At 44.4% G+C, this 15,097-nt stretch overlaps 1 protein-coding gene across 4 annotated transcripts in view; it reads right to left on the bottom strand.

Moving 5' to 3' along the window:
* The window catches only part of csrp3 (cysteine and glycine-rich protein 3 (cardiac LIM protein)), a 52,110-nt gene that overhangs the window by 19,090 nt on the left and 17,923 nt on the right, over positions 1 to 15,097 (bottom strand). For all 4 annotated transcript variants that reach the window (XM_041197806.1, XM_041197809.1, XM_041197807.1 and 1 more), the window contains exons 2-4: positions 14,822 to 14,972; positions 12,985 to 13,153; positions 9,812 to 9,938 (exon numbers count right to left, since the gene is read on the bottom strand). In XM_041197806.1, the coding sequence (XP_041053740.1) occupies positions 9,812 to 9,938; positions 12,985 to 13,153; positions 14,822 to 14,933 (408 nt within the window). In that variant the 5' untranslated portion in view covers positions 14,934 to 14,972. The remainder of the gene's footprint in view (positions 1 to 9,811; positions 9,939 to 12,984; positions 13,154 to 14,821; positions 14,973 to 15,097) is intronic.

The raw sequence follows: 15,097 nt of genomic DNA, 5'->3' as shown, positions 1-15,097 counted from the left end.
CCAACTCTATAAAATACTGTGGAGCACTTTAACATGTGACAAGCTCCCGATAAATATGACAAACAAATGAATCAGCACAATTTGGAACCAGTCACATTAAAAAAAACACTTAAAAAAAAGACAAAAATGGGACTGTAAAACTCTTACCTCAAAATTACTTGGGATAAAATTACATAATAGATCTTTGTACTACTTACACTATTTACACAGTACAAGCTTCAATAAAACCTGCAATCTTTGGTTGACAGAATGCAAATTAGTTCACAGGTGAAAAGAATTTGATGCAATGCAGCGTTCAGTTTGTTATCTTGTTCTTAAACACATTTACAGTGCATTAAACCTATGCAATTCAGTTTCTCCTAGACATAATCCTCAGATTTTTAAAACCAAGCCTGATGTAACCCAATCACTCCTTTCCGATTCACCTCTCATCCTGTTAGTCTTCATGGTGTGCTGCCTTGAGAGCCTTAGCCCTTCATCTTGGTGTCTTAATTTTAAAAAAAGACTTGCATTTATACCGTGCCTTCCATGACCAAAAGGCATCCCAAAGTACTTTACAACCAATGAAGTACTTTTGAAGTGCACTCACTGTTGCAGTATAAGAAACCACAATAGCCAATTTGCACACAGCAAGCTCCCACAAACAGCAATGATCAGATAATCTGTTCCTGTGATGTTGAAGGGATAAATATTGGCCAGGACACCAGGAGTAACTCCCCTGCTTGTCTTTGAAATAGTGCCATGGGATCTTTTACACCCACCCGAGAGGGTACACCGTCTCAGTTTATACATCTCACCTGAAAGGCTCAGACAGTGCTGCAGCACTGAAGCGTGTTAATTTTTACACAGATAAAAACAAAAAAACTGCGGATGCTGGAAATCCAAAACAAAAACAGAATTACCTGGAAAAACTCAGCAGGTCTGGCAGCATCGACGGAGAAGAAAAGAGTTGACGTTTCGAGTCCTCATGACCCTTCGACAGAACTTGAGTTCGAGTCCAAGAAAGAGTTGAAATATAAGCTGGTTTAAGGTGTGTGTGTGGGGGGCGGAGAGATAGAGAGACAGAGAGGTGGGGGGGTGGGGGGGGTGTGGTTGTAAGGACAAACAAGTAGTGATAGAAGCAGATCATCAAAAGATGTCAACGACAATAGTACAATAGAACACATAGGTGTTAAAGTTAAAGTTGGTGATATTATCTAAACGAATGTGCTAATTAAGAATGGATGGTAGGGCACTCAAGGTATAGCTCTAGTGGGGGGGGGGGGGTTTATATATAATGGAAATAGGTGGGAAAAGGAAAATCTTTATAATTTATTGGAAGAAAAAAAAAGGGAAGGGGGAAACAGAAAGGGAGGGGGATGGGGGAGGGAGCTCACGACCTAAAGTTGTTGAATTCAATATTCAGTCCGGAAGGCTGTAAAGTCCCTAGTCGGAAAATGAGGTGTTGTTCCTCCAGTTTGCGTTGGGCTTCACTGGAACAATGCAGCAAGCCAAGGACAGACATGTGGGCAAGAGAGCAGGGTGGAGTGTTAAAATGGCAAGCGACAGGGAGGTTTGGGTCATTCTTGCGGACAGACCGCAGGTGTTCTGCAAAGCGGTCGCCCAGCTTACGTTTGGTCTCTCCAATGTAGAGGAGACCACATTGGGAGCAACGAATGCAGTAGACTAAGTTGGGGGAAATGCAAGTGAAATGCTGCTTCACTTGAAAGGAGTGTTTGGGACAGTGAGGAGAGAGGAAGTGAAGGGGCAGGTGTTGCATCTTTTGCGTGGGCATGGGGTGGTGCCATAGGAGGGGGTTGAGGAGTAGGGGGTGATGGAGGAGTGGACTAGGGTGTCCCGGAGGGAGCGATCCCTACGGAATGCCGATAAGGGGGGTGAAGGGAAGATGTGTTTGGTGGTGGCATCATGCTGGAGTTGGTGGAAATGGCGGAGGATGATCCTTTGAATGCGGAGGCTGGTGGGGTGATAAGTGAGGACAAGGGGGACCCTATCATGTTTCTGGGAGGGAGGAGAATTCCTTTTCCCACCTATTTCCATTATATAAAAAAAAACCCCACTAGAGCTATACCTTGAGTGCCCTACCATCCATTCTTAATTAGCACATTCGTTTAGATAATATCACCAACTTTAACACCTATGTGTTCTATTGTACTATTGTCGTTGACATCTTTTGATGATCTGCTTCTATCACTGCTTGTTTGTCCCTACAACCACACCACCACCCCCCCTCCACCTCTCTGTCTCTCTATCTCTCCGCCCCACACACACACACCTTAAACCAGCTTATATTTCAACTGTTTCTTGGACTCGAACGCAAGTTCTGTCGAAGGGTCATGAGGACTCGAAACGTCAACTCTTTTCTTCTCCGCCGATGCTGCCAGACCTGCTGAGTTTTTCCAGGTAATTCTGTTTTTGTTTTTAATTTTTACACTTGGATGGTGGAGTGGGACTTGAACCCAGAACCTTCTGACTAAGAGGCAAGAGTGCTATCCGCTGAGCCAGGGCTGACAAAACATAGAAGTATATTTCATTCAAAGTGCTCCCACAATACAACCTGGCTCTCTTCCTGCCAAATCCTTACTGAACTTTGCACAGTGGATCTTGTAACACCAGACCAATGAAGATGCACATGATAGGAACACATGTTCGGTTACCACAAAATTGCTTTCAGCACTATTAAAGCTGAGGGAGAGTAGGCCAAGTGCTCCAACCACCCAACAAACAATCACTTTTCATAGTCACTTATCAGTGGTGGCACTTTAACATGAGATAAGGAACAAAGCATTTCTTGAGATCTGGGAGCTGAGGGGAATGTGCCACCACTGTAAAACTATTACACTTTCTGCTACTTCTGTCACGTAACTGGTTTTCATTCCTTGAGCATTCAAGTATGTCTTCACGTTGCACAAATCCTCCACTTTCCTGTGTGTACAATTCCTTTTTTTTTTGGTTCATATATAAATATAAACCACTAATCTTTCCCCCTTCAAATATGGGGAGTATTAGGAAAGGCTACTCTTAAATTATTTATTTTCCCAAATTCTAATTAAAACACCTTCTGGCAAAACAGAATTGTTTTCCTTCTGGCAGCTGGAATCTGCACTAGGAAAAATGTAACCCTCTGCCCCAAGAACTGTGAGGCTCAGCATAGAATAATTTGCCAAAGAACATTGGATGTGCACAGAGCAGATTTTCATTTAATGTGCCCTGTGAGTGGATTCTGGAGGCTGACAGTTGGATTTGTAACACAGGCTTCATCAAGTCAAATTAACTAATTAACTAACTTAAATTTAGTGAGTATGTGTATATATCATGAACAACAATTTCACTTGGATATTTCCAGAAGGGTTTCAAATGTATTATTGACAGAAATCTATACAATTGACAGGACTAAATCAGGTCTTGGAAGTCCTAACACCCCATTTTTAGCTTCTTCTTTACCAATTTTCTCTACCTCTCCAAGCACAATCTATGACTTCCCTCATGTTGGGCTGTGGCTCCACTGGCATGAACACCCCTCCAGGACATACCTCAAGTAACAATTCATAATGTGAGCTTAGACATTGCTCTCCCAGTGGGGATTGGAGACTGGGCTACAAAACCCTTCATTCCATCCAGCATGGCTTCCCCCATGCATGGGTGAATTTCTCTCAAAGCATTAGTTAGCACTGTAGTGGTCACAACAGAGACTAATCCTTAACCAGTGTATACAGACACACACAGGGAAAGTTCTAGCAGGGATTGCTAATGATAGGATTTTCCCCATGGGATAGATTTTCCTCAGCAATGGTCCCTGGCTTGGATCAGTTATCATGACAGGTGGCCAGCTTGCTCAATAAATCATAGAACACTATGTATACCCACTGAGTCAGGGTGGGAAGTCTTTATATTCCAGTTAGGGTGATGAGTAAACACAGGAATGAACAAAAGGAATGCTGTGCTTTTATGGCAGGAGTCGAATCATAGTACACAGAGTCGAAGCTGGAGTAAACAAAATCTTTGTTTCCTGGTTACCCTCACTTAATGGTTTCTAATGTGTTTTATTTTAGCTATGGATCTAAAACCAAGCATAAAGACACACTTTTAAAATAACAATATATAAACATGTTGTACAGGTCGGGTGCCTCAAACCTGGCAACCTTGGGACCGAGTCTGTGCCAGATTTCAGAAAAATACAAAAATTGGAAAGCCTTAATTTAGCGAATAGGGGATGCAGAAAAGCAACTGGTATGACTGTAAAGCATTTTATGTTAATGGCCACGTTGCTGTGGGGTATTAGTTCATTTCTCATGAATTGGATTTAATAACTCTTTCATGCCTCCCCACTTCCCTACATCAGCGTACCCAGTTCAAAAAAAAATGAGAAATGATCAAACTGGAATGATGTTAAAATACTCCAGTTGTAACTGAAAACTATTTGTATTTTATTCACGGAAGATCACATGGTATTCTTTAACAATTCTTTAATTTGACTTGGGCCAGCTGCAAGGCAGCAATCCATGCCTTGGCCAGATCCTGCCTCTTTGACATTTGCCACTCGCACTCTAATTCTGCCCATGGATTTTCTTGCATTTTTAAAGTAGTTTAAATAGTTTTTACCTTGTCCATGGAACTTAAAGACTTTTAAGAATAAAGTTCAATGTTTGATTTTAAGCCCATGGACTTCTATTTGGATGGCTTTAATGACATCAAAACTCAATAAGATACACCGAATAGGGGCAACCCAAGTGCAACACGTAGCTAAGTATTCTACCTCATTGGATTCTGCAAGTCTATTGTTCTTCCTGGGCGAGTTCAACTGTCTCAACCCCTTGCAACCCTGTGCGTATGTGATAAAGGTTCACTGGAACATGGCAAGAAAAAATGTCCAGTTTTCAGGTAGCTGGATTTGAGGTACTCTACCTGCACGTTGGTAAGAGCTATTTAAACCACTTTAAAAATGCAAGAAAATCCATGGGCAGAATTAGAGTGCGAGTGGCAAATGTCAATGAGGCAGGATCTGGCCAAGGGAGTAAGCCCTGGCTGCTGGGCTGAGTGCCTTGTAGCTCCATTGGCCGAGCCCTGTGAGCTGTTCCTCGGCTGGGGTTGGCCAGGTTGCAATGGCGCTGCGGGTAGAGAGTGGACTAATCAATGCTCCTCTGTCCTTTCAGCAGAAAACATCCAATAGTAATGCTGAGAGGTGGCGGATTGGCAGGGGACCCCCCCACATCCTCACGTGATATGAGCTGGAGAGGCACCATGCACCTCAGTCAAGTGGCAGCTTGAGGTTGTGGCGCCAGAGGAAGGTAAGAGTGAGGTGCACTGAGGTCAGAACATCGGTTTTTTGCAACCATTCCAGTGTAGTCTCAATAGTGATGTAAGCCTCAAACCTGGAGTCCCCATTGATAATCAAAAGACGAGGCCCCAACGATGCATATCTCTGTCTCATCAGGGTGCCAGGCATGCAGACTGACAGTCGAATGACATGTCCTTCTTTTCCCTTTTAGGCTCACCAGCAACCCCTAGTTGTGAGGAGCCTGAAGGCCCACCCCTGACCCGCGGACCACCATGCTCACCACGCACCTGCATTACACCCTGTCAAGCATGCACTAGCGCAGATACCAGCACCTCAATGGGAATAACATCACCGTCTAGTCTATTGTTGCACAGTGGTGAGGTCACTTCACACTCGCTTAGAGGTGCAGGCGTGAGCAAAGAGTGTCGTCAGTCGGAGGACTGCTGGGGACCAGGACAATGCTCAGTTGATATGCCTCTGGAGTCATCCGAGGCAGCAGATGCTGGATATCCAAAGGGTGTGCAGGAGAATCTGGTGGAGATACATGAGGGAATGCGTGCCATGGTGTTCATTGTGGAGGAGTCCCTGCAGAGCACTGTGTTGACCCTCTTGGCCAAGCGCACAGCCTCCTCCATGGAGAGTGGCGACTCTCATGAAGATGCTCCTCCAGGGACTCAAGCAAGGGTTCCTGGGGATGTGCTCGGACCTGCAAGCCCTCACACCAGCAATAATCTCAGCTGATTAGTGTCCGTGTGTGAGATGGATTGGGCACCCAGTATCCCAGCTAGGTGCCCATCCATCAATGGTGAGCAGGGAAGTCTAAAGCAACCCAAAGTTGGCACACAAGCTGCCCGTCATCTGTGGGCTCCTTTCAGGGTGCTCTGGATGATGGCAGCAGCTCCTTCGCCCCTCTGCCAGTGACCATGGCATCTGATGATGCTGCAGCAACTGGGGAGATGCCAGCTGTGGCAGTGGCCACTCCCTCCCTGGCGAGGCCAGCACAGGCTCCATGGGCCAGAGGATGACCACCAAGGTCATCAAGGCCAACAAGACAGCAGAGTGAGCAGGCTGTCTCCAATGCCACTGCCAGTGAAGGGGGAGCACCTGGACATAGCACACGCAAGCAAACTTAAGGGACCTTAAGCACAACATAGCCTTATCACGGGTGATATTTGATTCCCCCATTTTTTAAAAAAAAAACGTGTGATGGAAGACACCAGTTCATGTTAGTTTCTGCAATGCTTCATATTCACAAGTAAATGAGATGTTATTTTGTGCAACTGGCCTCTGTATGCATCATTTGTTCTGTAGGTGCAGGGTAGGCCATGATATTAGGATAGCTGTGTGTCTCCTGAATTTTTTTTTTTGCAATGGCACATAGTGTAGGTTGTTCACCAAAGAACTTGGTCCTGTCAGGGATCGAGTATGGAGCCTGCAGCGCTGGCATGTGGTGATGGTTCTCATTTGGTAGTCTAGCTGAAGGAGCATTCAAACAAAGCATCTCAGGTGTCCCCAACTCCCTGGAGGATACCCAGGTCAGCAGCTATGCCCTCATCATTCTCCTTACCGTGCTTGTCCTCAGACTCACTACTGGACTCATCTGCTGCCTGTGCAGCTGTGTCAAGATCTTCCTCCACTGTGTACCCCCCCCTTCCACTGCGAGATTGTTGAGAGTGCAGCATGCAACCACCATCAGTGACATACGATCTGGGGTGGGGCAGGGGGGAAGAATGGGCGAGAGTATTGCAGTGCCCCCTGAATGGTCCAGGCATCGGAACTACCACCACCCTTGTGGAGGCATGACTCCTGTTGAACTCTGCCTCTGTTCTTGGATGGCAGGGAGGCGTCATGAGCCACCTTTTGAGGGGATAACCCTAGTCACCCAGCAGCCATCCATCCAGTCAGCCTGGAAAACTCAAGAACGTCGGCTCCTGCGAGTGTCTCAGGATGCAAGCGTCATGGGAGCTGCCAGGGTACCTTGCACATACTTGCAGAATCAGCATCCTGTGGTCACACACTATCTGCACGTTCATGGAGTGGGAGCCCTTCCTGTTGCGGCTTACCCGCTGGCACCTTGGTGGCCACGTGTGCAGTTGATTGCACCCTGAACGGGGAAACCCAACAATCACCACAAAGCCTCTGGATCGCTCAGCTTGGCTGGCCTGGTCTGTATATAATAAATGAAAGTCAATGCACACCTAAACAGACCGTCTGTCACCAGTTTGATGCAACTGCCAACAGCTGATTGGGACACTTCAAAGATTCCCCCACTGACCCCTGGAAAGAGCTGGAGTCATAGAAGTCGAGGGCCACTGTGACCTTCAGGGCCACTGGCATGGGGTTTCCACCTACACAGTCGGAGCTGATCTCAGGGCCAATCCTCTGACAGATGGAGCTCACTGTCTCCCTCGAGAGATGGAGCCTCCTTTGGCATTGCACCTCAGACATGAGGTAGCTACATCGCCATCTGTAAACCCTGGTAGCAGGATATTGATGTCTTCTGCGGCCCCTTCAGTCTTGGACTTCATTTTGACCCTGCGCCCCTTGTGCCTGCACCTCTCCAACAGGTCGCTCCTCTGGAAGCGGAATAGGGACACCTGGCCTCCTCTCCCTTCTGGCCCTCTTGCTCTTCAGAGGAGGTGCCTCCAGCGGAGACCACAATCCCCATTACCAGGGTAAGGGAAGGCTGTCTGATACTTGGAAGGCCCCAGGTGGTGTGAATGCTCCAGGGGCCTGGAAAACAACACCGAGTTCTGAACTGAAGCTTCTAAATTCAGCTCTGAAACGAAATGAAGCTGTCCTGTTCACAGAAGCAACCACCACTCCCTCAGTACCAAGTACATCTGCACTCCTCACTAATTGCTTTGACAAGGCCACTGACCTCTCTTATCCCACCTGTGGATGAGGTTTTGCAAATTGTGGCCTGCCCGCCTGCCCATTTTGCCTGTGCGATTGCCTAAAAATCGCATAGGCTACATAAAGTCAGACACAATTAGTGTCTCAAGGACTTGACTGGCCACTTAATAGTGGGGGCGCCTCCATCTCTATCACACGCCCACCTAGTGAAATACCGAGAGAGGTCACATTGACATTGGCACACTCGGCTGACGTCAATACACATTTAATGCTTGAGTAGGTCGGGCACGCTCCTGCCCGCTGAGCTAAAAATTCTGTTCTATGTACCGTACAAAAAAAAATCTGCCAAAAGCAGGGACGAGGCAAGCTTGTGTAGCCACGTACTTTTTGTCACAATCCTGTTTGTTCCCCTCAAGTCAGTGAATTCCTTATCCTCACTGTACAACATGGAGCTGCTTCACCAACAGGAGAACCATCAAGAGCAGTTTTGTACCCCCCTGGGTTGGTAGAATTGCAGCACAGAAAGAGGCCATTCAACCCATCACACCTGTGCTGACTCCCTGAAAGAGCTAACCAGAATCCCACTCCCTCAGTACCAAGTACATCTCCTAATTTGGTACAGTCTGTGAATGTGGCCAGCTGGTACTGAAGTTCTGAATCCAGGTTATTCATGTAAATTAGAAAGAGTCAGGGTCCCAATACTGATCCCTGGAGTATGGCACAAAATTTACTCCACCCCAACATATTTCTTGCTGCTTGGCCATTTTGCTGCACCCCCACCCCCCCCCCCCCCCCCCCCCCCCCCCCCCCCCCCCCCCCCCCCCCCCCCCCACAATACCAATGTATTCTCAAATTGCATCCCAAATTCGTACTGCTTTAAGCTTAGCTAATAGTCTTTGTTATGGAACTTGTCAAGCACTCTGGAAGTCAAGGCAGACCATGTCCATCCGAATGTTTTCCATTCTACTTGGAATATCATTTTTTGTCTCCCTCCCCCAACCTCAAAGTCAAGGAATTTAGTCAGGTGCAGAAAGAACGAACTTATAGCACCTTTCACAACTTCAAGACTTCCCAAAATGCTTAACAGCCAATTTAGGACGTTGTAATGAATGGAAACATTGGTAAACCGTTTGTACACACAAACAGCAATGAGATGGATGACCAGGTTTCAGTGATGTTGGTGGAGGGATAAATGTTGGCAAAACTCCCCAGTAGGCTCTTCTTCTGAAACCACATTTCCCTGTGTGTCTTAAAAGGTAATTTGCAAGTTTATTCCTAATAAACTAGTTTCGTTATATTTAAGTCACCACTGATCTAAATGTCATGGGTCTGTGATTGTGCAGGTCTCTTTCATCACTGGAATAATCCCTCACAAATTTGATCTCGACTCTTTTAGAGCTTGCGAATAAAGACCACTATGTAGATACTTCTGTTTTGATCACTTTAGTCCGTTTTGGACTGCCCCCTTAATGTTGAAGTCATTAAATGCTGTTTGGATTATTGATAGTCAGGAGAAATGTTTATAAGACATCCTTTGCAGACACTTGAATGAAGCAATCATCGAGTATGCTAGCTAACTTATGCTCATTCTTAACCCATTTGTACTCTTCTCACCTCTTGCTTAGCCGCCTTCTTCCTGTTCGACCACTGAAAGAATTTCTTATTGCTATATTTTCATACCTTTCCTCCTCCAATCACCTTCTCGGCTGCATACACAGAGTGGCTGCATCGTGGGCACTTTTCTGCACCACCAAACTTATGAGCAAATTTGGAGGAGCTGGGGTTTACAGAATGATGAGATTTAGTCCTTAGAAGAAAAGAAAATGAGAGGTAGATTAAATAAAAGTGACATTTTGTCAAAGTATGAAGCAAGTGTGATAGGTATAATGAATTGGAGATACTAAACAGCTAAGCTCAGGCTTCTTATGGCTGAAGATCAGTCAGTAGGTATGGCTTGGCTACTTAGGCAAATTAAAAGATACATTCCAATTTTCAATATTTGCACATCTCCAAGTGTTATAAATAGATTAAATGCATTACACAATTAAAATGATGCTCTAGCTCCTCAAAAAAAAAGTTACCGGTTTCCCAAAGAGTAAACCGCTTTCAAAACTTAGTAACTATTAACAAATACATGGCTAAGCTTTCCCTGATGGCAGAGTTGGGAAAATCATCTTAGTCTGATCTATGCTGATCTCATCTGCAGTGGCAGAGAGTGGATTAAAATTGTCTGTCTTTTCAGTATCACAGAAGAATCACACCACGGTAGCCATGGTAAAACAGTGCCAACAAAGGCTTTGATTTTCCAACTTTTATCCCTACTTCTCATCCTTATTTGGGAGTGGTCCAAATTACCCTCTTTCATTGATTTGAGGGTGATGGTCACCCCATCTCCATAACTAGGGTCATATAGACTGAAGACAAATGTCCATCCCTTATCCCTGGGCCCCTGGAGGTACATTCCATTGTGAGCAAATGACATCCTAGTACATACAGGTCAATTACACAATGTCACATCCTCTTATCAATAACACAACCTATTGTAAACATTCACATCAACATATTTTAATCCAAGTCCCACAGATACTAAAGCCTTAAGAGCAAATTTTAATAACACTTCCTACCTACCATAACATCAGGAAGGAAAGGTTTTCCTCCAATACAGATGTTCTGCCCTACAGATATGGTTAATCACTTAAGGCATTTAGTAAACCAAAACCTAATCAAACACATAGGGTGTAATTTCACAGCCATTTCATTGGGTGGGATTTTCTGACCCCGCCCACCACTGGAATCATCCAGTCCTGCCGAAAGTCAATGGATTTTTGGCTGGGCCACCGAATCTCTTGCAACAGGTCCTGCCGTGACAGGGCCAGAAAATCCAAGCTACAGTATGGCACCTTATCTTTAAACAAGATCTAAGTTCAAGCTGCTGAGTCAAAACCTTATGTTTATTTCTTTAAAGCCGACAAAGAAGCCCTCAACTGCACAGTGTAATTAAAAGCAATTCCTTGAACCCCGATATTTTGGTACCTTTAATGTAATAAAATCCATTAATGCCTGTTCCTGGCAAACAGTTGCCTAAACTGTAAATGGTCCCACTAGCAGAAATTCAAACTGAACCGTTTAAAAAGTGATCAAGATAAAATCCACTAATGTTACTTCAGACCAACGTAGGCCAGAATTTTACACTTCCCCCACCAGCAGGTTTTAAGGCAGTGGGTAGCTGGAGGGGGAGGGGGTGCACGTGATGCAAGCATGAAATTGAGGGGACGGATTCCCTCCAGGTTCCTGCCCACCCTGAACCCTCAGCGATTTTACACTGGGATAGGCAAGGCCTCTAATGGAAAGCTACCCTTGCCCCAACTGAGGCCCTTAGGTGGCAAATTATTGGCCACTTAAGGGCCATTTCCCACCCAGCCTCACAGGAGGACTCATCGTGAGGGAAGCCCGAAAATCCATGGGCTTAGATCTTGGGCAGGAAGTGCAAGACCCTGTCATTTGAAATATTCAGGCCAAAGAACCCTAAAAATTAGTATCAAAATCTTGCAAGGTCAAGGCAGCCAATTGTAGTGCCCCTATTAAAACCTCGGCTAAGATCAGGTGCCTCACCACAAACCAGAAATTAGATTTGGGACTGTTCTATTTGGTATTGCAATTACGTTTTATCAACATACCTTCACACCACCAAATATTTGTTTCACAAATTATACACTGCTGCTCAATAACTCTTCTAACCCAGTCTGACCTACATGTGTGACTCCAGATGTGCAGCAATGTGGCTGAACCTTAACTGCCCCCCGAAATGTTCTAAAAGTTGCATCAAACTGTTACAGAAAATTAAATTGACTGCAGCAATTCAAGAAAGTGGTCCACCACCCCCTTCTCATGGGCAATAAGTGTTGACCTTGCATCCCAAGAACAAATTTTAAAAAAAAGATACAGTTGGTCTGGGTTAGGCAGTGAGAGAAAAATAAAATCAGTTAGGAGTCCCATTCCTGAACCATGTCCGTAACCTTTGCATAAAAATAACACATGGCAACGACCAACCATGATAGCCCCGAGCTCAGCTGCAATGCACCACAGGGTATGATTTCAAAATTTGCAGACAATATGAAGATTGGAAACGTTGTCAACTGTGATGGGGATAGTCTTGAACTTCAAAAGGACATAGACATGTTGGTGGATTGGGCAGACAGGTGGCAGATGAAGTTCAATGCAAAGAAGTGTGAGATGATTCATTTTGGCAGGAAGAATACAGAGAGACAGTATAAAATAAAGGGAGAAACTCTAAAGGAGGTGCAGGAATAGAGGGACTTTGGTGTATATGTACATAAGTCATTATAGATGGCAGGGCATGTTGAGAGCAGTTAAAACATTTGGTATCTTAGGCTTTATTAATGAGGGCATTGAGTACAAGAGTAAGGAGGTCATGTTGTATTTGTATAAAGACACTAGTTAGGCCTCATCTGGAGTGCTACATCCAGTTCTGGGTGCCAGTCTTGAGGAAGGATGTGAAATAATTGGAACAAGTACAGAGGAGATTCACAAAAATGATTCCAAGGATAAAGAACTGTAGCTATGAGGACAGATTTGAGAGGTTGGGACTGTTTTCCTTGGAGAAAAGAAGACTGAAAGGAGACTTAGAGGTATTCAAGATCCTGAGGGGTATGGACAATGTAAATAGTGAGAAACTGTTCCCACTCAAGAGAGCATCAAGAACTAGTCCCTCTGCTCCTGCACTCCCTTTAGAATTGTACCCTTGGTTTTATACTGCCTCTCCCTGTTTTTCTTACCAAAATGAACTAATTCATTCTTCATAAACATGTTCTATTAATTAAACAAACACTTACTCCACTTGATGGGTGCCCGGATTTTCTAGGGTCTCGGAGCTAAGGGTTCCAGCACCTTGACCATAGCCATAACCCTTTGGTCCATACTTCTTGCCATAGCAAGCCTTGCAGTAGATTTCAGCTTCATGTGCAGCAACTGTAGTGCTGTCTAGGGCTTTTCTACAGATCACTGAAAAACAACAAAAAAACAACAAAAGCAGAGGTTGATGGTTGCTGATGAATCTATTTTAAAAGATCAAACACTCAAAAGCATGTCTGTATTGAAAAAACACTGGTTTGCAAAGAAAGAAAATATAATACTAGATATGGGTATACAAGGCACAATCAAGTGAACAGTGATGAGGATAATGATAGACTTCAACAGGACATGGACAGGCTGATGGAATGGGTGGACACAGTAGTTGCAATTGAAACTTAATGCAGAGAAGTGTAAAGTGATTTTGGTAGGAAAGCAATAAAAAATAAAGGGAGCAGAGGCATCTGGTGCTAAATGTGCAGAAACTATTGACAATGGCAAGGCAGGTTGAGAAAGCATACAGAATTCTGGGCTTTACAAAGAGGGGCACAGAGTGCAAAAGCAAGTTAAGTTGGCCTCAACTGGAGTATCATATCCAGTTCTGGGCACCACACTTTAAAAGGACAAGAAGATTTAAGGGTACAGAAAAGAAGAGAATAGTTCCAGGGATGAGAAACTTCAGTTACATACATAGGAATGAGAAGCTGGGGCTCTTCTCCTTGGAGAAGAGAAGTTTAAGAAGAGATTTGATGGATGTGTTCCAAAACATGAGGCACCTGGGCAGAATAGATAGGGAGAAACTGTTCCCATTGGTGGAAGGATCGAGAACCAGAGGACATTGATTTAAGGTGATTGGAAAAGAAGCAGTGACCTGAGGAAAAAAATGCAGCAAATGGCCAGGATCTGGGATGCACTGCCTGAGAGTTTGATGGAGGCAGATTCAGTCGTGGCTTGGTATAGACGTGAAGCCAATTCCAGATACATTTCAGAAAAGGCTCGAAATGGATATGCAGTAGGTTAGATATAATTCTTCGGCTGCTGCATCTCTGGAAACACATCCTCGTTTGTAACGGAGCATCGCAATTTCACTTATTTAGCTATTTTTCACAAGCTGATTCCCAGGTATCATATCAGGGAACATAAAAAGACAAAGAAAGCCTGAACAGAAACAGGCACATCATTTAACTGGTGTCCTTTGCTTAAAAAGTTTACAACCTCCCTGCAACAATTACCACCAGCCCCTGCCCCCTCAACTCCCCCAACCAAATGTTCTCTCAGTATGCCTATTTATTGACAGCCTTGTTCGTAATAAAAACAGAGATCTCTAGCAGTTCAAATATGTACTTACGAAAACTGGCAGTGTTGATTGGAACACAGATTTTGCACAGGAAGAAAACCAAAAAGAAACTTTGATCTACAATTCTTGGTATTCTCCATAAAATTAGATAGCACTCACTGCTGGTGAAATATACAATTCCGATTTTAGATTATAACAATTTAGCCAGCCCTAACCAAATAAGAGTATCCTTTAAATGAGTGTAGATGGGTAGTTATGCGGCCAAACAGTAAAATACAAAATAATTGAAAATGCTGCTAAGTAATGAGTTTCCTGTTATTGACAGTCTGGTGGGGTAAATCTGAAATCAGCAATTGATGTTTAGGAGCAACAATGGGACTGAAATCTCTGGAAATCAATGAGCTGATCACACAAAGGGAATTTTGCAAAATGGAAGGTGGGGGTAAAAATCCTGCTGCCAAGCACTTGTTGGACCTGATCTTTTCTGAAAGCTTATAGTGGGGACCTGATAAAAGCAGGCTTACTGCAAATGAAGCAGGTTTTGTGGAAACTTCTGCTGTTGCACTGTATCTCCTCAGCATGGTAGACAATCTTCTCACAAGCAGCGCACTTGGCTCCACCACCCCACTGCGGCATCTCCTCAGAAAATAAATGATCCAAAGTCTAGAAAACAAACTGGAATCGACAAATAATCACAAGACATTAGTGCAATTTATTCATCAATATCATTCACACCCATGTAGAAAGCCTATCAATTTCAGGAGAGGACAGGACTCAAAAGCTTCCATAGTCACCAGAAG

This window comes from Carcharodon carcharias, chromosome 10 (assembly GCF_017639515.1).
Source record: "Carcharodon carcharias isolate sCarCar2 chromosome 10, sCarCar2.pri, whole genome shotgun sequence".
NCBI classification, from domain to species: Eukaryota; Metazoa; Chordata; class Chondrichthyes; order Lamniformes; family Lamnidae; genus Carcharodon; species Carcharodon carcharias.
This window is presented reverse-complemented; position numbering and strand designations above follow the sequence as displayed.